The sequence below is a fragment of the Streptopelia decaocto genome (assembly GCF_964273445.1).
Source record: "Streptopelia decaocto genome assembly, chromosome: 5".
Lineage (NCBI taxonomy): Eukaryota > Metazoa > Chordata > Aves > Columbiformes > Columbidae > Streptopelia > Streptopelia decaocto.
Window position 1 is genome coordinate 7,001,776 of NC_138659.1, and position 20,876 is coordinate 7,022,651.

Sequence of the window (20,876 nt, forward strand, 5' to 3'; positions counted from 1 at the left end):
ATGCAAATGGAAGCACAGAAGTACAGATTGTTTTCTTATTACCGCAGCTCACTCCCTGTGGATGGGATAAAGATGCCCTTCCACATTTAACTTGGGGGGGGGGGGGGGGGGGGAGGGGAGAAAAACATTTTTTGCTTTCTTTCAGCAAAAAGTGTGATATTATTCCAGAGCTGTAGAAATGCAAGTGAGAACAGCACATCATCAGTGTGGACTCACTCACTTAAGTGTGATGGCTAAGAGCTGTGCTACACCGATAAAAATGTGCAGCGTTTGGTCCCCGTTAGGCGGTGTGGGCTTTGTCATCGCTGCTGCACCACCCAGCCAGCTAAGGCAGCCAAAACACATAGCTGTATATGTCATGCCATATTTTGCCTTAGAATAAAAACCCATTCTCAAAGGGAGTGCTACGGAGTTCTGATTAATTAGAGAGTGCATAATGAAACAATTGAGCCATGTCTTGAAGTAAGATTTTTATTTAACTAAGCAGTACTACCTTGTGAAATATTTTCTTATAGCTGTCTTTCAGGAATTATATCCAGAAATGGGAAAGCTGAAAACAGGTTATTGAAGTATTCTTCTGATGAATATTCAGCTACTTCAGTGATACTGCTTGCAATAGACTTTGGAAATACATGTGCAAACTGTGTCTCAGGTTTAGTACAGGTTAAACTTTTGCAAGGTCTGCTTGGTTAGCTTTGGACTGACAAAGCTCTAACCTTCGCAGACAGACGGTTCTGAACGTCCAGTGCAATGAGCTACAGGGATGCTATAGCCTCTTTTGAAAAACTTTTCATAAAAAAAGCGTGAGAGAAAACATTGAACTTTAAAGTCACTTATACTGCTTAGAAAATTCAACCCGAAAGCCAGGAAGTGATAGAGTTGCAAGCATTTGATAGCGATAAATTACTGTACAGAGCATGAACCAACCTGAAAAAGAAGCTGCGCTTTCCCTCCTTGTAATCTTAAGTAGGCAGCTTAAAACTAAGTCTTTCAGAGCACAGCATTTGTACAGCCTGAGCTTTCTGGGTATATTCTGTAATAATGTTTAGTTAATGCCATCCTGCAGCTTTAAACTGGAAGAGACTCACTTTTTAGAAGTCTAACGTATAAGATTTAATCCAAAGGCTGAGTGGAAGGTAATTTTACTTAGAGGTTTCTTAAAGTATACCTTTCACTGACTGCACTGGATAAACACCGTTTTTGTAGCAGGCAAGAAGTTCTTGTGGTAAAATAAGATCTCAGGATTCCAAGGAGAGGAAATGGGTTTAATGAACTTAAGCTCTCAGAAGTGTTCATTAAAGGAATGTTTTGGAGGGCATTTTCAGCTTTTACATTTACTTCAACTGTTCTTCTATCCAGCTACCATAGAAAAAGAAATCTACTCTAGATAGTCTGAATTTTTAGCATTTGCAATTAAAAAGCATCTTATAGAACACTCAATCAATGAGGTCTGTATGATATTTGTAAAAAATAAATATTCCTTATACAAAGTACAATTTCGGAATTGTCATCTTAAACATTTGTGTCAGTTAAAATTCTTGGAATTTGGGAATGGAATATGCTGGGAGTGATTTCCCCATCCACCCACCATGCCAGCCTCAGTTAAATACTATTGAGACTTGTTGGCTTTAATCTCTGACCAAAGATGTAACCACAACCCTTGCAGCCATATATTAGCAATGAAGCTTTATCTACTCCAGAGAGTGTGTTTTGAAAGCAGAATGCTGTTTTCTCTCCTCTGAACTACAAATGAGGTTTTGCACAGCAATTGGTATTGACTAATTTAATATACCAATAAGATTATTCTTTTAGCTCCTAGGAATTCTTATGTTAAGTAGGGGCAAGGTTCCTTCAAATCCTGAAGAGACATACAAGGTGCCAAAGAAATACAATGGTTACAGTTCAGAACAGCATATTTAACTTTTGTCTAATGTCAAATTAAATTAGGTAGCCCGTGTGGCTAAATACAGTTTTAAAATAATTTTATATGGGAGGAAAAAGCTTTAGTTTTGGGGACTCTGGTACCTAAAGTGGATATTTGGTTTCTGATTTTGAGACAATCTTGTTTTGACGCAGTGTATCTTATGGCATTTGTTAAAGGTTGGAAAAGTATTTTCTAATTAACTTCTTAAATAAGGTATTAATTCCGGTGGAAGTCAGATATCCAGAAAGATAACAAATTTAATATAGAGAATATCAGAGTTGTATACATGTGGGGAAGGGAAACGTGTATGTCAGAAGAGCAGTCCAAGTTTGGGGTTGCAGGAAGAACAGACTTGGCTGATTTCTGATCTTGGTTTTCCTATGTCAGCAGAAAGCTGCATTGGAGGAAACTTATAATATTCAGAGAGTTGGTTCTTCTCTAAGTTAGTACGTGTGAACACTTCTGTAGATCTCGTCACTCCTCATCGGAGCAGGGAGCGGTGTCCAAGTGGCAAGTCACGATTTTAAGATCGAAACTTTTCATTTTGTCACTTAAGTTTGAAGTATCAAGAAATACATTTGTTTAAATAGGCTGTTTGAATATGGAGGTAGAAAGTAAAAAAAAAAGTACTGAGCAATTTCTTCTTCTTCTTTCTTTCATGCAATTATTTTTCTTAAGGACGTTTTGACCAAGTGTTTAACAGAAGGTGGGATATGCAGGTCTTAAGGAATTCTCTACACCACTAAGAAATTTTATACTTTGTTTAATTCACCACTTCATTTTGAAATAATTTGTTGCCAAAAAATCTCTCTCTGCTGGCAAAGCTAGAATGGCTTCAATTTTTTGTGTAGCTTCTTGGAGTAAAGCTTAAACAGGGATGTGAAGTCAGATTCTCATTGTATGTAATACCAACATTTTTAAATAAATTGTTAAATAACTAATCAATTTTCACATTAAAGCAAGACAATGTCATTTCACATATTTACATTTAAGGCTTGAGCTAACCTGTAAAAGCATAAGCTTTTTAAGTGAAAAGCTTATATCTTGTCATGTCTGGAGTTTTTTACCAGCTTTAATGACTGTTTACATAAAGTATGTTGGACTTGAACAAAGATAAATATGCTTTGCAAGCACAAACATCTGCTTTTGTGAATGTGTGTTTAAAAAAACACCGTCTGTCACAGTAGAAGAAGTTTCTAAAAAAAAGGAGGGGGAACACAATGGGAGGGGGGGAAGAGAGGAAAACTGTAGACCTGCTTTTTGCAGGGGTAGGTTGTGCAAAATAATGAATAAAAAGTAATATTTTATTTTTCTGGAACTCAAGCGCTGAGAAGTTTATACATGATCACTTGAGCACTGTGGGATTTTCCTCCTCAGTCTATAGGTCTGATCATCATCTGAACTGCTTTCAAGGAGTAGGAACCTCCCCGGTACTCAGCCCAAAATATTCCGTCCTGGTACTTGCTCCGGTAGTGGCCGCCTCTGTACCAGACCCCGTTGAGGTTGGAGTGGGCACACGCGTTGTACCACCAGCCGCCTTTGTGAAAGTGAGCACAGTTGCCTGTGGAACAGAGGGAAATGGGTGAGCTTCAACATTCAAGAGGAAAAATGGAGATGAAAAACACTTCTGTATTTTGGCTTAGTTCATGTTTTAGCTTTTGCTTTCAAGTACTTCATAGCCTGTTGTGGTCATATCAATAGCTGCGTCTAGCTGAATGATGAATTCTGTTGTAACAGCAACTCTTGCCTGGAGTGATTATTGACACTGTGTTTAATGTGACAGCTGAAAACTTAAAGAAATCAATTTTTCTCAGACTAGCAGCAGTGCTTGTCCATGAGCTAACGCTGAAGGAACTTGTGTTATGTGCTGTTTAGAAATACTTTGGTGGAAGCAATGTGAGTTGCTACAGTCCCAAGCAGCACGCAGGGCCACAGTTCCACAAAGAGTTGTTTGCAACTTGTGTATTGACAGGCTTGTTTAAGAGTTTGCAAGATTTGTCCAGCTTTACTGACAGTTGAGAAAGAGGGAGAGACAAAAGAAATCACTTGTACTGTTGAGGTATTAATCTCTCCAACCTTTCTTTTGCTGCTTTAAGGTGAAAGCTGGAGGAAGAGTGTGGAAATTAACAAAAAAAGTGTTCTTTGCTAAGTAGAATGAAATAATCTGCCCGTTTCTCAAGTATTGGGGCATAACTAAGCCTGTGCACTGATGCAGTTCCTTTCATGCCGTTCAGAGGCTTTAGTTCATGGTGATTATGTGGCCACAGCACTACCTGAGAGGTCACTGGGATGGGTGTTGTGACTGCAGGGAGTCACAGGAAAGTCATAGGGATGTCACTGAGTTAAATGTCGAGCTTACTATAGTGTGCCTGCCATGAGACTAATAGAATTTGAATTTCTGAACGGAGTAGGGGCTTGAGGGAGGCGCTGTCAATGTGATTTTTATCTTTATCGATTTGAAGCATCTTTCAATAGAGTTTTATTATCAGAATTTACGTACTTTTTTAGTACTATATTCTTTTCTAAAGGAATCTACTGTAATCACTTTTCACGTGCATCCTGGTTTCCTTACCTGAATACATATCCCTGTCTCTGTCCAGTGTTGTGAACTGCTTTCCGTTATGCCATATCATGGAATCGCCTGCGTTTCCTTGGTATGTTCCTAAGCGTAGCCTGTAGAATTCGCTTTCGGGCTCCAGACGGAAACTGCTGTATTCTGCATAGACCTTCTTATTGCTCCAGTCCTCTAACTCAATCAATAGTCTGTAATTATCCTGATTGGTAAGCATGTAAATGTTTTCTAGTCCCAGCCAGTACTCTCCATCAATGTTTCCAAATCCTTTCTGTACAAAAGAAGATCAGAAGGTGATGTTAGCTTACTTTTTCTTGTTTGGGAAAATGCTAATCAGCAGGACTATTATAAACCACTGGAACTGGGGTACTGAAAGCCTTTGAGCTTCTGCATGACAGCTCAACCCATACATTTAAATGCTTTATTTTGCTGCACTTGCCCATTTACTCAGTTGGAGTGCTAGCTGCCTGAGGCACTACCAGAATCCTTGAAGGTGGCAAAACTGTCTGTTTTCTGTGGTGTCCTCTTCTTTTTGAGGTAAAGGGAGAGAAAATGGGAAACTGAGACAGTACATTTCTTGACAAAGCTAAGGGAATCTCTAAGAATGTATGGATAATGAAATTTAAGGGGGTATATTCTGGGTTGGAAAAGCTATTTATGTATCAACAGTCTCAGTGTTCAGGTGCCTTTTTAATGCGACAGCTGTTGTTTTTTACTGTAAGTTTAATCACATAATTCATTTCTACTCTTCACTAGATTTATTAGAAATGAAATCTAAAGGCGTCTTTCCTTTCAAATCACAGACTACCAGGCTGGTAGCTGTGCAGCGAAATTTCATGCCTGCTGCAAGCCAGCGTTGTTAGTGTTTGGTGTTGCACCGAAGGTGGGTATGTCACATCTGTGATGCTTCCTAGTTCCTGAGATCTTCTCCGGCTGTAGGACATAGAGTTGATTTCCTGCTTCAAATCACTTTCTGGGCAAGTCTGTCTCCAGGAGATAAACAGTCTCAGCTCAAGCTGCAGTTTCACAGGTGGCTTTGGTTGATCTGGCATCAACGCTGCTTCCAAAAATGGTAGCGGTGCTTTTCTCCTGGCCCGTGGCCGCGTTTGTAATGCGTCCCTTGTGTCAGCCTTGGAGCTGTGCGGCCACACAGGGTTGGGGAAAGAAGCAGGAATGTGGATGCGGGAGACGTGTCTGGTGTCAGCGGGGCAGCCTGTAGCTTAAAGCCAGTTGCAGAGGTGCATGTTCAGTTATGTGACGTTATCAAGGAGCACTGTCTGCAGCCACAGGGATTTGATGAGAGGTCTCATGGGAGCCAAGTCTTGCCCAAGACTGAGCCATTATTAAACACCATTTATACACCCTTCTATGTTTTCTTTACGTTATGTGTAAAATGTTTGTGGTTACTATATAATACTCTGTAACTACCTTATGTTAGAAAAACAAAACAATGAAACTACCAAACAAAACCAAAACACAATCACTTGCTTTTCTGGGCAGTAAAGGCTTTGAATAATGGTTACTAAAGGATGATTAATATTTGAATGATAAAATCCCAAGAATGCAAAAGGTTAAAATCCTCATAGAATCCTCGTAGTAATCTTTTATCATTTCCTTTGTATATATGCTCTTATTTTTAGATTACTAATTGAGTTACATGTGGCTCAGTTCCCTCTTCAGACACAACGCACATGGCAATCACAGATCCATTTAAAGTCAGCACAGCATCAGAGCGAAAAGCTGCATCCTATATGTATGAAGTCAGCACATGGTTATTATTTAAAATACTCAACAGAATGGATTTTCACATTTCCTGTCTAGCATGTAATTACACCAAAGCAGCATGTGTTTGTCATCCCACATATTTTGCCTGCTAGTGCAAAATATCACAATAACACACAAGAATGTGTTTCCCTTTGCCAGCCCTACCTCTTCAAATTCCTAACCTAATTTGAAAGGTAGACATTATTTCCTTTAATTCATTATTAGGAATATTTTTAAGTTGAGGCCCTGATCCTGCAAATCTATTAGTGTGCTTAAATGAATAATTCCACTGGCTGAACTTGTTTATTCGTAAGGGAGACAATTAAGCTTTTCAAGTACTCACTGTAGTTCTCAGGGTGTTAATAGAAATCGTGTGTTTAGTCGGCTCTTTGTAATAAATGACTTCCCAGTCACTGTCTAGAACAACATGTGTCTCCTCAGTTGTGTTGTGCATTACAAGTGCAGGCTGTTTCAGACAATAAGTTAGTTCATAGGAAGTTAAGTAATGCATTGAGTGAAATAGGACATTCCCACTGAAATATATTTGCCTCTGAGGGATGACCACTCTTTTCAATTATCTTTGTTCGTAAAATTAATTCCACTGTCTAACTTAAGCAGCTATGTCCATCCCCTCAGTGCTTATCGTTCGGTACAACTGTTTGCAATGAAGAATTGCATTGGAAGTGTTTGAACCATCTTGACTGCAACAGATAATGTTGCTGCCACACAAACAAAGCAGCTGATTTTCTGCATTCCAAAATTTACCTTGTAACTGTCCCAGTTCCTGAAAAAGTTGACAGATCCATCTGTCCTCTTCTGAATAACTGCCCATCCTCCGGGGTCCAGGCTGTTCTCGCACCATAGCTGCATCGGTTCGTTACTATTTTCAGGCTTGATCATATAAATCCCGCTGTTGGAATGCCCGGCTTCCTTGGCTTGTTGGCAGTCTTTGAATGGACCTTTTTGAGAAGAAATACTGTAAGCGTTCAAGATTGGCTCTGCAGTGCCCATTGTTCCAGAATATTTTGTCATGGAAAGTCAGTAATTTAATTAAAGGAGAGCTGCCATGGAAAGCAGTGTGAAAAGTTACGGCCTTAGATTAATTGTGTATATATAAATAAATGTCAATATTATATACGTATTAAAAAAAAAAAAAAAATCATTTTCCTTGACAGATAATAGACTTTGGTTACCAAAACCCAGTTTTTAACTTTGCACACCATGTCAAAGATTTATACTCTGACTCTTGATATTCAAGAAGTGCACTATGATTTTCATTAGCTGTTTTCTCCTGTACCACTTTTACAGGAGATGTAAATTTCCTGCAGTGTCCTAGTGCACCCATTTGAATCTGGTGGAAATTTAAACCAAACCAAACCCAAGACACCCAAACACCACCCCCCTGCCCCATGAATACTTAAATAGTTGGAGGGCTGCTATAGGAAATACTCACTGTCAAAGTCTACAGACATGGGATTTATTGACAGAGTATTCTGGTACTGCATAACTTTTTTGCCTCTGTGTTCTTGTCCAGTTCTAGGATCAGCCTGTTAACTGTGGATAGGAATCTTTTTAAGTTTCATATGTCATCCTGATGTGATACATGTGGATGGATACTAATGAAGAAAATACGCCAGCAGTGGAGAAGGACTTTGGAGCAGCTGAAAGGGCTCATGTGCTTGTTTGCAAGGCTGTGATTCTACAAAAACTGCTCTTGACAATGCTGCTTGAACGCTCTAGTTTAGACCATGTGAATAGTGGTTTTACAAATACTGTTTACAGAATTAAGGTTATTCTGTAAGAATGATGCAGCTTGCATATCTCTGCAAACTTTGCTTAATTTGCCTTTCAGTTTTTGGTAGTATTCTTATTTTCTACTTTTTAGAAAAAATATTTATATTAATGTTCATATACTTCAGTTGATTTAGAGAGACTGGTTATTTACAAATGAGAAGCAGGGTATGTTCTGGTGGCTAGTTAGTGCTGGATGCCCTAAGTGTATTTGAAAACTCATACTTAGTAAATCTGAAAATAGATTACCTATAGCTTTCCCCTCATTTTAGAAGGCTCATTTTCTCAAATCTGCTTGGAAGTTCAGAGAACATTCATCAGTCACAGAAGAAGCTAATGTGCAAAGCAGCATAGCAGAAAGTTGCTGAGGTTATCCTTTAATCAAAAGTAGAGGTCAAGTGAAAATGACCTTCATTGCAAATTAAGGTGGTGTGAGAAAAGCAAATTGAAAAATATCACTTTTTTTAGATTTTAAAGTAGTAGGTGCCAGTTGGATAAGTGTGCAATTAGCAAGAAATCCATAAAGCATTTCATTAATTGGAGTGCAAGAAGCTTGTGGATCTGAGGCAGGTGACGCTTGGAGTCTCTGGCTGTGTTACCAAGAAGCTGCAGACACAGAGGAGCCATCGCTGTAAGTGCTGCTGTGTACTGTACCGGCAAGGCTGACAATGGATTTGTCATCCTGGTCATGTGTGCAGGGAGTAGCATAGCGAAGAAATGCTGTAGCTTTGGTAGGGGAGTGCTTTTTCTCTAGTTCACAATTAAAATTTCCAGGTAGATTTTGCACATTGCAAAGTATGTCCAGTGGGATAGAGAATCCCCTGGGCTAAGTTGGGTCTTGTTCCCTTTCCTTGAACTGTCTAAAGTAAATTTGGGTGCTAAAATCACGGGGTGGTTATTCTAGGAGTATGATTGTAAAGCAATTATTGCATTAGAAAAAGCGTGAACAGTTGAGTGGTATTTTTTGTAACTTTAATTGAATATGAAGAATAGCTCAATTAGATCTGCTCTGTGTTATTTCATGTGATTTCTGCTGGAGGAGGAATTGAGGACTCATTTTTTCCATGAGACCCAAGCAGATGTTTGGAGTGATTTTAAGTAGCTTTTAAGGCAGACAGAATTGTGCTGGTCTGTTTATAGAGTAGACTCTGATCACTTCTGAAATTCAGCTGGAATTAAGGTCACAAGATGCAACTTGTCTGCTCTTTGGTGCTCAGATTTCTCCATGTGCTCATCATAGATTAATGTGGTAGAAGTAGTAACAGACTTCAGCTTTTAGAGTAAGGAAATGCAATGAATCCCATAGCTTTTGGCGTATAGCCTTGAGTCTTTTTTGAGAAGTAAATTCTTTGTTACATGTATTTATTTTAAGTTCACTCATAGAACTGATACATTTCTTGTTCAGTGGAAATGCTGAGATTTGTGTAAGAATCTCCACAGTGCTGGTGTGAGTGAAGGCGCTCTGGCTAATGGAAAAACATTATTATTCTCTTATAATTTTGTTATCTGTGAAAGGAATAAGTGTCTCGTCCACATCGAGGATTTTGTAACACTGTGTACACTAAGTTGTGCAGATAATTAGTTATAAGTTAGAAATACTCTGAGAAGATGAACGGTTAAACGTTTCACTTTTAAAATTGTGGTTTAGACATGATTTAGTACAGATCATGTTCTCTTGTAAATTAGCTGTAGTAGAGAAGGAAAGTGATGAAATATTTTAAGTTGGCAGCTTAATAAAATGATGGCTGAATCTTATTTTAAGATGCCAAATGTTAACTTGCGTGGATGATAGAGCAGCTTTGCTTGTGTAAGCTTCATATAGAGGCTTTTTTGGGCAACAGGAAAGGAAAATTCCAAAACAAAATGGGACATATATTAAAACACCGGTTACATTATTAACTAAGAGGTGTTAGCAGCAGAGTGGGCTCTGTGTCCATAGTTTTCAAGTACTCTGCTTACGTAAAGCTACTTTTTGCAACATTTGGGGACACTGGTGGTTGTTCCAAGGATGAAGGTAATTGCAAAAGCTACAATTCATGGGAACGTTATTCTTTCTCATTTTTTAGAGCAATTTTAATGCAAATTAACCAAAATACTCTTAAGAAAAGATGATCACATCCTTCTGTCCCACATCTATTTTGAATCTTACGCTCTACCCACAATACTGAGATGCACATCGACCCTTCTGTGAAGTGCTGCGTGCAGGTATTTGTTAGGTACAGCTTCTTCAGATCCAGTAAGAGAGGGCTCCTGCTTGTCTGTCCAGTTGTCTGTGCTGCCGTAACCAAGTCTTTGACAGGCCTGTTTCTGAATGGGACTGTGTGGTTTTCATTGGGCTTTTTGGACATCTCTATACATTATAAATAGTCATAATCTTCTAACTGGAATGTTCTTTTTTCTATGGCATAGACAATTTTGGTTCTGTGCACCATTAAATATGCTTATGTAATTTAAAAAGACCAGAGATAATAACTGGGCATTGTGTTGCAATTTAGAAGTTTTGGTTTTGATGATTGATGCTCTACCAGCTCTAGCAATTCTAACCCTCATTTTCCCAAGGCACTGCAGGAAACAAACTGCAAACTCAAGAATCTGGTATGAAATGAAGTAAGTTGAATAATGTTACAATCAATTTCCTAAGATTTCTTTGTGTTCCCTTGCAAAAATTGATTCAAACACAAAATTTCTAAAGGTAGAGAGGTTAGTGAAACCATGGTATATAGATTAGAGAGAAATATTTAGTGCTGTTGCTTCATTTTGTATGTACAGCATGCATATATTGAGAGAAAAAGATGCATTGACAACAGAACCCTGAAGTGTGGGTTTTCTGGGAAATAGGAAGTTGCCGTTTTTTTAGCTGTTTCCTTTGTGTCATGATGTGCATTTTAAATTCTCATGACATCTGGCATTTTAGTTGGGCTTGCGCCTGAATTTTCTGCAGACTCTGAATAGAAACAGTTGCTCGTTACATCAGCTGCTAGCTGTTTGTAGTGCTGTAGAATAGTCACAAATAAACGTTTGTCTTCATCTTAGGATCCCACTGTGACTAAAGGCAATTTGAAAGTCAAAAATACCCGATCCAAAAACACACCCACATTTTGCTGTGCAATCTAACAAAAGCCAAGAGCAAGCACTTGAATGGATGTCTCAGGAAACCTTGGTTTTTTTGAATCCTTAATTATTATTTTATTGCAGTTCTGACAAAATTTTAATGAAGTGAGAATCAGGGCAGCTCAGAGGTAATTAGTTTTCCTGTGACTAGTTTTGTTTCTAATGATAAATTAATTGATATAATGACCTGAAGAATGTAACACATGAAGATGTTACACAGTCTCCTGAATGTATTTTCGTAATATTAATGGTATTAATTTAACTTGCCATCCCCTACTGACATCAAATTACTGGGAATGTGGTTCCTCGTTTTAAATTTTCAAAGCTGAGTGCATCTAATTGGATCCAGTCTTGATTGAATTATCCTTTCAAACTTATCTTGCTGTCTTTAATATTTCAACCAAACACTTGAAGACTTACTGCACCACTGTGTTGGTTGATTCAGATTTTCAGTTTAAAGCAGCTCAGAATATGAGTAAAATGCTTCTAGCAGGTTTAACTTCTGGCAAATGTATATGTGTGTTAGGGAACAGATGTGTAAGTATAGAGGAAAATGACTTAAAATTGCTTGGTTTATTTAAGATGAATTAGTTACTGTAACATGTAGCTAGCAGGCATCTTCAAAGAAGCAGGGCTAAATACTAGAAAGTATATGCTAATATTGAATTTTCATTCCCATAACTCAAACCCAGCTGGAGACAGAAACCCCAATATTTTGTGACTCAAAGGCGTAAATTCTTCAGATTTAATTTCTGAGTATCAGCTACTTCAACAAATTCATCTTACACGGCTGTAGCTTAAGTATTAGACTGTTTGAGAAACTAAAGCTTTCCTTGTGGGGGAGGAAAATCAGAACTAGGAGAAAGGGCCGGCTGTACCAGGTACTTGTATAGCCGGGATGGTTTCCTTCCAAACGGAGAAATCTCAGGTTAGGTAAATAGCAATAGGTAACTCACCCTCGTTAATTAAAGCCAGTGGCGGTACTCTGAAAGGACTCTTTGTAGGAGAAGTGGCTGGGTCAGGCGGTGGCCTTACGTCTCTGTCTCTGGGGTAAGCGGGGTCTCGCTGGATCTCGTTCCCTCCCAGCAGGACGGGGCTGTAGGGCTGGCTGTTGGGAATGTGCTGTGGCACCACTTGGACGAGAGGGGGGGACCCGTGCGTGTCCTGGCGCGAGAAGATTCTCAAGCACTGCTCTTCCAGCAGCGAGATAGTCACAGACTGGTTGTTCACCAGGTCAGTTAGTGCTGCGTATTTTACTTCGAGCTCCTTGTATTTTGTTGCCATCTTCAGCATTTCTGTTGTAACGTTAAGGACCTTGTTTTCCAGTTGTGAAAGCTCAAGTGAGTTATCGCGCTTCCGAATTATCTCGTGCAAGAGTTGCATATACAGTTGGGTGACCCGCGAGTTCATGTTCCTGCTTTCTTTCCGCAGTAATTTTACTTCATTCACGATGTTTCCATCCACGTCCACTACCAATTGCAAAATGTCAATCTCCCGCTTTTGCTTGGACAGCACGTCCTTCAAGTTTTCTATGTCCATTCTCGTGACTTCGTCTTTTCTGTTGCCAGTAGCTGGTCCATTAGTATTCACGCAAATGGGCCCTGTGATTTTTTGTTCTGGGACCAAGAATGTGTAACCACATTTTTTCCCTTCCTCTCCACCGTCTGCTGAGCGAGGGTGCCTCCGTTGGGACGTTTTATTAGGCGTGGATTGTTCTGTACAGCGCCCGATAGACAACAGCAGGAACAATAGCACACCCCAAGTCCATTTAAATATCTTCATTTTGAATCAAGTGTGTTGGCTGCCAGAAGATACTATTGAACAAATAAAGGATAAAATTATTAAATTAGAGCCATAACTAAGGCTCTTGTACTGCTTAAATACATAAAATGATGGGTTTGCTGTGTTTACACGTATGTAAACAAGTCTTTGGAATCTGTCACTTGAAGTCAGGATTCATTAGATTAGCTGCAAAGAAAAGCTTTCTGTTTTGAGCAGCAAACCTTAAAATTTAGGTATTGGATTTAGTAGAGTTGTTGCAATGAATAAACTTTCAGAAACAGTGTTCTGCTTAGATTACGTATTATACTTTCATTGTAAATTCAACTGGTTAGAACTGTACTCACTGCAATTAAATGCACAAGGTTATAGAACATGCAGAGTGTTTGTAGAATGTCTTCATGGCAACGGTGCAGGGAGACAGAGTGATGGCTGATAGTATTTTCAAAAATATTTCTAGAAATTGGGGAATTCAGATTATATCAAACACTGTATGCAGGAGATTAGCATAACAGTTTTCTTAAACATCAAAAATTACACATTCAGGTAACTTAGCATCTTTAAGAAAAGCCTCTAATGCTGTTTGCTCTATATTTGTCCCAGCTTAGTTGCCTTTTGTGATGAACATTTACAATTGTTGTCACACTATTTTTGTATCTTTGAGAACATTTTTATCCAAGTAACACTGAAGTATCAGGTGTGTTACCAATATACATACCATACCAAAGTGTTTAATTAACTTTTTAAAGAATATAATGTATTTTTTTAAACTTTGTGTAAAGAATGAAAATGCAGTGAGAAAAATGCAAGGATATTCTTAGATGGACCTGAGGGGTTTAACTTTATTTTTAAAATACTTGGTATTATAAACAAAGGTAGCACTTAAATTGGGGGCAAAACCCCTCATTTTTTGTGTTCTATTTGCTTTGTCAAGCAGCTCACTCCTTATCTCAGCTGTGGATCTGGCTTTCCTATTCCAGACTGCGAGGGGTTGTACAAGGCCTTGTACAGTGGCCTTTGTATAGTTAGGAAGAGCAATAAAGTAAAACCAGAGAAAGTCAGTAATTTTCATGCTGTTCCTGCCAAGTTCAAGTTTAAGTGCATTTGGCAGTCCTGAAACAGCCACCCTGAAGGAGAAGCAGACCAGGGCTGCTCCCTGTACATTCACATTTACCAATTATAAGGTGACTTTTGTGTCAGGTCACATCTCCCAGTTCTGGTTTTAATATTATTGCTGCAGTGGTGTCTGCTCAGTCTCAGAGTAAACGTGTCAAGTCTTTATTGTTTGGCTTCACTAAAGAGTAGTGATTACAAACTTCAAGCCATGCTGTACATGCAGTTAGGGATTATATTGAGGAGTCTTGATCAAGTATTCCACTGTTGCCTAAAACATTTATTTTTAATTTGGCGTTAGGTTTGCTTTGGTTTTGTAGTGCAAGCCCTGGTTCTGGGAGGAGAAGGAAACACTTGCTTTTAACACATCCTAAAAATAATCTCTTCCCTTACATAAATGGATGGAATACATAAAAGTTTGGGAATGTTTATATTTAAAATCTTATTTCTGCTTGTTTCACTGTTATGAAGTAATAAGTATTTCACTGTATGTAGCAATAAGTATTTTGATGTCTACTAGTAACTTTTTTTCAGAAACAGAACTTGGTTCAAAGTTCTGTTAATATTTGTCTGCCCGAAGTGGAGCTTATGTTTAAAAAAAAAAGTAGGAGAAAGTATCACTTTTCTCCAGAGCTAATTGTGTATTTTTCTTTGGTAATTTCAGACACTCCAAATATTAATCACTTGAACAGTGCTCAGAGTTGGAAGTTCATGAGGTTAAATTTTCACGTGAATCATGGTAAACTCATGGGATACAGGTCTGTGTGCAGCTCCTAAATTGACAAAGATGAGCTGAACTAATTGTTTGAAGTTTAAAACCTCTTCCCATCTCCTGAATTATTTTTCAGTACTTCACATTCAGTGTTTGCAGATGCAGGGAAAGTGACTTTATGGCCAATGGTTAAGGATGAAGCCTAGTACAAGACCAGCATTTTACTGTTTTCACAGTATACAATAGCTACTTCATAGTCCAAAAAGGCAAGTAGCACTTTAGTTCTTGGTAGTTTTTAAAGACCCTATACAGTTACTTAAATAATGAATGGCTGGGGGGTTTCCCTACAGCAGCACATTTTGCCCCTGAAATACGTTAAAACTTAAATGAATCTTTCAAAACCAAACATTTTGCAATGCAGCCCACTTCCTAACCATGTATTCTACTGCAGTCTGCTTTCTGCGTTTGTTTTAATATTATATGTGTGCATTTTGAACATCTATGTTTAGATCACAGAATGTTAGGGATTGGAAGGGACCTCGAAAGATCATCAAGTCCAATCCCCCTGCCGGAGAATGTGAAAGTTAGAAGTTCTGTCTATATATACACGCTCTCAGACCAGAAAATGAATTAAATGGTCTAATATAACATAACCAAATGCAACAGCTGCATAAGATTATACCCTAAAGCTCTGAATTAATTCTAATGTCTTGCATGAAGCTGAGGCATTCAGATAAGCATGGATCAGTCCCTTCTGAGAATCTACGTGGTAGGAAATGCACGTGCTTCCATGGAAATGAAAAATTTAAACGTCTTACGATGTTGCTTGGTGTGTTTGAGTAGCTTAATGCCTAACTTGTTATACAATAATAGGTTCTGAGGAAGATATTTACCTGGAGTTTTAATCAGCTTAGAAGGAAATGAAAATACTGTTTCAGAAATATCCTGGTGTTCTGGGCAAGCAGCTTAGAAAAATAGAAGCTGTTTATCCAAAATATCACAGAATGATAGCCTAATATGTAAGACTTAAGGACGACAAATATTAGAGTTGGGAAATAGTTTCAGGGTTTTTAAAATCAGACACGTTATGTCAGAGATTCCCAGGTTTCAATGTTTAATGTCATAACTGCTATGAGAGAAAGTGGTTGAGACTCAGGGATCGGTTTAAACAAAACCAGTCCCAAAACCTTCCTGCAAGTCTCAAGTTGCTTGTGGTGAGCGGGGCTGCTGAAATCCCTGAGTGCAGACCTTGGAAAATCAGCTACTATTGCTTTAACATGCATTATTTAACTCTTTATGACCCGTGGTGGTTTTGAAACAGGAAGAGCCCGTCACTCACTTGGTTCTGTCGTGTTTGTGTCACCCGGGTTTGCGTCCCAGCTTTCTGTGGAGGTGCCGTTCCCCGTGTTCTGGCAGCGATGTCTGATTGCTTCTGCAGGAGAGAGCGGGCAGCTATTCATAGCCACACAGACCTCATCAGCATCTCATCTGACATACTCCAAGCTGTGGACAGGCCTTCAATACCATTTTATGTTTAATGCCTTTCCTTTTCTTCTGGTTTCTGTCTCTTTCCAGACTTACCCCATTAAAAAACCCCTTGTTTGCAAAACAGGTCTTTGATTTATCACTTTAAACAGTGTTTGAAGGAACAAAATTCCAATTTAAAAGAGCAAACCAAACCAGTAACTAGTATTTCTAACTTTCTCTGAGAAACTACTATAACATGGGCTGTGTTACCCGCCCCCCGCCCCCCCCAAATACTGTATCATTTCCAAATCCTAGAGTTGCAGGGATGAGGAAGTGTGGAAGCTAGTTTATATTTGGTGGTTTTTTTACTTTCTACACAGCAAACTATTTGTTCTTTGTGCTGCTGTGACTCTCACGTTCAGCAGGATGTAGGATTTGGAGACCCACAACACAAATTAGAATCTGTTCTTTCAGAGCTGACGCAGATTCCTTCTCCCTGGGCAGCGTGGGCTGTTACGGCTGAATGTAAGGGAAGTGTTGCAGGTAAATGTGAATATAGGTTTCCCTTTGTATGGAAAGTGCAGTATCAGTATGTACTTTTCTCCAGAATATTTATTAAAAGGAAATGGTTAAATGATAAATAACAATGTGCCCTCTATTTAAACCTCCATAAATGTCTAAAACAGGGAGAGAAACAAACAGGGTTTTTTTTCAGAAAGTAAATGAAAATACCAATAATAAAGATCTCTGAACATGATACCAGTTAATCTGAAAGCTCTGTTATGGATGTTACACATACTTCATTTCTTGTTAAGCTTTGTTGAAGCAGCTAAAATAAATAAAACCATATGTGTTCCCTTATCTCTACACAGAATAAGTGGAGATGTTTGGGGATTATTTTCTTTTTAAACTTAAAACTGAATCTGTAACATTAGAAGTACTACTAATATGGTGAAAGCACTCTTATTGTAGGACAAATGTTCACGTGGATTTTTGGTGTATCTGTGTACTTCTGTAAGTTACTTTTCCCTATTTAAACAAGTGCTTTTCCGGTAAGTCATTCTGCCTCTGCTGAAATAACAGGATTCCTTTCAATTGTATTGACTGGGATCCAGGAATAATATGTTCTTGGTTTTTGTTAGTCAGACACATGATGTATTGAGGCACAGAATTCTGCTTCTCTGAGATTAATAGTGGTCTGATTCCTTTTAGGAAAGGCAGTTCAAAAATCTTCAGGGTTTTTTGAAGCCATCATTGAAAATGTGTCACTTCTAAAAATGATAAATTCTTAGAAATTCCAGATTTATATGGTGAGGTTTGTTGTGTTATTTTTTTACTGAGGGTTCCTTTATATATTTTTTTTGTAGCCATTGTGTGTCTTTGCACCTTTTTAACAGGCAGGTACAATGGAGTGATGCGTTTTGCGTTTGCAAATGTGTTATTTAGGGGATCTGGAATTCCCTGTAAAATAGATACTGAAGACAGGAAGCATCTAGCAATTCGTACTATAGGGAATTTTATTTCATTCATTGGTGTATAAATTTTAAGGACCAGACTAGTAGGGCATGTTACGAACAGCAAACTAACCCCAGTAAAACAATAATGAAAAACCTGATAAAGCTGTGTATATACTGCCACAAGTTTGAAGATTCAGAATTTGCACTCTCTGAAGTGATTCCCTGTAAAATTGTAAATGGTGCGTTTTTCTGTCATACATCAGATCATTCTTGTGGCACCGGCATTATATTAGTAGGCCATTGTTTGTTTAAAATAAGAATTTCAAAATTTGAACAGTAAAATTGGAAGACAACAATAAAAAAGGAGTTAAAACCTTGCAGTTTATTGCCAGTTTATTGCTTAAAAAATACTGACTCAGCTGTTTTCATTTGCAAAAGACACAGGAATTGTTCTGAGCAGCGTAAATCAAAACCTTGACTAATGATGAATGAGCAGAGAGTGGAGTCCAAAGCTCACAGTGTGGGCTTCAAATGGAGGGGTTGTTGTTGTTTAGATTGTTCTCTTTAATATATAAAGCAGCACAAATAGTAAGAAAAAGAGCTCAAGAACTTGGAAAGGATCCATTTTTTTGTCAAGACTGTTTCAGATTTTTTCCCCTCCCATAGTTACTAAACCTCTATTAAGTTCATTTTCTGTAACACTTGGTTTCTTCTTTCAGCATCACCCTCTTCTTTCTCTCTTTACGTGTCAGACGGTTTTGAGAGTTTGTTAATACAAATACGTAACTTAAATTCTTTTCCATTGTTCTGGGTTATTTGCTGTATTTTAATTTCCAAGTCAGCATGAAGAAAGGCAAAAAGTAGAAGATTGTGTATTAGCCATTCTTTTTTGCATTTTATCTGTACATTTTTCTTCTGTTTGTAAACAGCTTTATTGTTTTAATCCTTGACTTGCAACTGTATCACTTCCCTCTCCCCACAAAGAACTGTAACAAACCTCTCGATTTTCCACTTAATATAGTGTTGTCTGCTATGTTGCATTTCATGTTTATGAAATGAATCTTTATTTAGATACAAACTGCTGCTCATTTTAGGTACGATTAACTTCCCCATCATGCCGTGAATTGTTAAAGGAAGGGATTTGTGCCTGGTGCAGCAGTCTTTGGATTTGCAGCTGCACAATCATTTGTGCTACAAACTTGATTATATGCTGAAATCAATGTATGGCTTGGGTTTCTTGGTTGGTTGTAAAACTCAGACTACCTCTGCTGCTCAGAAGTACCATAAATGAAAATTTAGTTGAAAAGATATACAATGATTGCTACTTACAGATGTGCATTGATTTACTTGGGACTTTTTACAGTGCTTTAATTGAGGTATCCATTTTCTAGTTCTAGTAATGCTGGGTCTATGCTCTGGCGTTGGGTGAAATCCAGCTGCCCTGAAGTCGATAGGATTTTTGGCTTTTGCTTTCCAGTAGGATCAGAATTTTATATGAACATGTTCACAATACCCCAATTACATGCTTAGCAAAGAATCTGGTGGTACTAATTTTCTGTAACTGTATATAACAAAATCTACAGAAGATTTACAGCTGAACAACTGAGTCTTGTTCATCCTTACAACTGGAACGAGTTACTCTCTGCTCTTATGCCCAGTCCTTTTTAATTCTTTCCAAATTTCTAAAGTCTACCAAATGCCACAAAAGTGAGGTTTATATTTTAGTTGTCAGACTTTTCTCAGGCTGAGATTGGTTTCTTCACAGTTGTATGTTGAGGGAGATGTATGTAGAATTCACAAATAGCTCAAAATTAAACTTCTGCAAGTAAGAATAACTTAAAAACTTACCAAGAAAAAAATCCTGCAGCTGTTTTGCTTCTGTGGTAGACGGAAAATCCAGAGGCCAAGTTGCTTGCTCTTCCTATATTACCCGATGCTGTGGATTGTTAATCTGCAGCTGGAGTTGAAAACTGCTTTTGTCTTTCTCTATTAGATCCAAGCTGGACTGAGGAATTTGGTTTCTCCATACAATAACCAAGCTAACTAATTATTTAAGAAAAAAAAAATAGTAATGTTTCAGCATGTTTAATTCCAGAAGAGAGAAAGAAACGTTGTTTGAAACTGCAGTGTTTAAGTCTCACATGCAGAAGTGCACTAACCAGCTACAGCTGACCCAGATTCCATATACATCACTTTTGGACAGTTTTTTTTAAACAAACACACACTCGACTTAGACGTTCAGCCCACCTATGATGTCACCACGAACACACTGAGCGCACAAGAAACTCCTCCTTCGGATTTCCTACCCGTAGCCTCCAGAAAAGGAGGGGGTAGGGAGGCCGAGGAGTTCGGAACAAGGAAAGATTGTTTGCCAGGAGAAGGGAGGTACCATATGGCAACAGACTGTGCAAGAGTTCAGCGGGCGATTACAAATCAAACATTTTTACTACGCTGCCTAAAGATGCCTTTCAAGTTATTACAGTGCTGGGCTTCATTTAGAAGAAAGATTCTTTCAGGCTGATAAAAACCTCGATTTGTGTTGCTGGGAATAAAAGGGGCAGCCTGGCTGGATACAACAGGAAAAATGAACCATTTATAGTCTAGAAGAATGTTCAACAGAATGTCGCATTCAGTTCTTGACGTTCGCTTAATAAGAAACAGTTCCAGTTGTTAAACGCATGAAGTCTCCGATACATGTGGAAAATGTTAAAACCGTGTGTGTGATGGTTTTGAGTAGGTATCAGAATATTTGATAACATCAGACTAGTGTTAAAGTAGCAAAAGCCACAGAGATTATGCCCTGTGAGGAATGCAGAATATGGGGTTTAGTTCTGTCAATAGTTGGCCAACACTTATGTGCATTCAGTTTGCTTTCATTGATCTTTTTGGTTTCTTCACAAAGGACGTGCCAGTTATATTTGAAAGAGAATTACCCTGCTATGCTTTCAAAATTATTTTAGACTTCACAGAAAAACATCAAATAAGTTTAGACAACAGCTTTCTATAGAAGAGCTCTTGATTTGGCTGAAAGAAAAAAAACCTCAGAGTTTAAGTCATTCAGAAAGACAATCCTACAAATACGATGGTTTACAAAATCGTGCGTAATATTGCAGGTGCCTGTTCATAGTGAATTTCCTTAATTATAATTAGTAAACATGATTTACTCCTCTCTGTAGAAGACTGAGC

The 20,876-nt window shown here is 38.3% G+C and overlaps 2 protein-coding genes across 8 annotated transcripts in view; one reads left to right on the forward strand and one right to left on the reverse strand.

The window, feature by feature from the left end:
- RALGPS2 (Ral GEF with PH domain and SH3 binding motif 2) overlaps positions 1-20,876 on the forward strand; it is a 120,256-nt gene that overhangs the window by 62,918 nt on the left and 36,462 nt on the right. The window lies entirely within an intron of this gene.
- On the reverse strand, positions 458-19,919 carry ANGPTL1 (angiopoietin like 1). Of its 3 annotated transcripts, none has more exons than XM_082052843.1 (6): positions 19,539-19,919; positions 16,106-16,195; positions 12,119-12,976; positions 7,026-7,219; positions 4,497-4,767; positions 458-3,485 (listed from the first exon to the last, which is right to left on the reverse strand). In XM_082052843.1, exons 3-6 carry the CDS (start codon positions 12,942-12,944, stop codon positions 3,298-3,300), a joined length of 1,479 nt encoding a protein of 492 aa, XP_081908969.1. In that variant the 5' UTR covers positions 12,945-12,976; positions 16,106-16,195; positions 19,539-19,919; the 3' UTR covers positions 458-3,297. The 3 variants fall into 3 exon arrangements, with proteins under 3 accessions (XP_081908969.1, XP_081908967.1, XP_081908968.1); XM_082052841.1 differs by having other exon boundaries at positions 16,106-16,198; XM_082052842.1 differs by lacking the exon at positions 16,106-16,195.

Coding starts and splice junctions, on each gene's coding strand:
- ANGPTL1 (XM_082052842.1), bottom strand. CDS start 12,944: ATGAAGATATTTAAATGGACTTGGGGTGTGCTATTGTTCCTGCTGTTG. Junction 7,220..12,118: donor ACTGGCTTTAATTAACGAGG/GTGAGTTACCTA, acceptor CTTCTCAAAAAG/GTCCATTCAAAGACTGCCAA. Junction 3,486..4,496: donor AGACAGGGATATGTATTCAG/GTAAGGAAACCA, acceptor TCTGTTCCACAG/GCAACTGTGCTCACTTTCAC.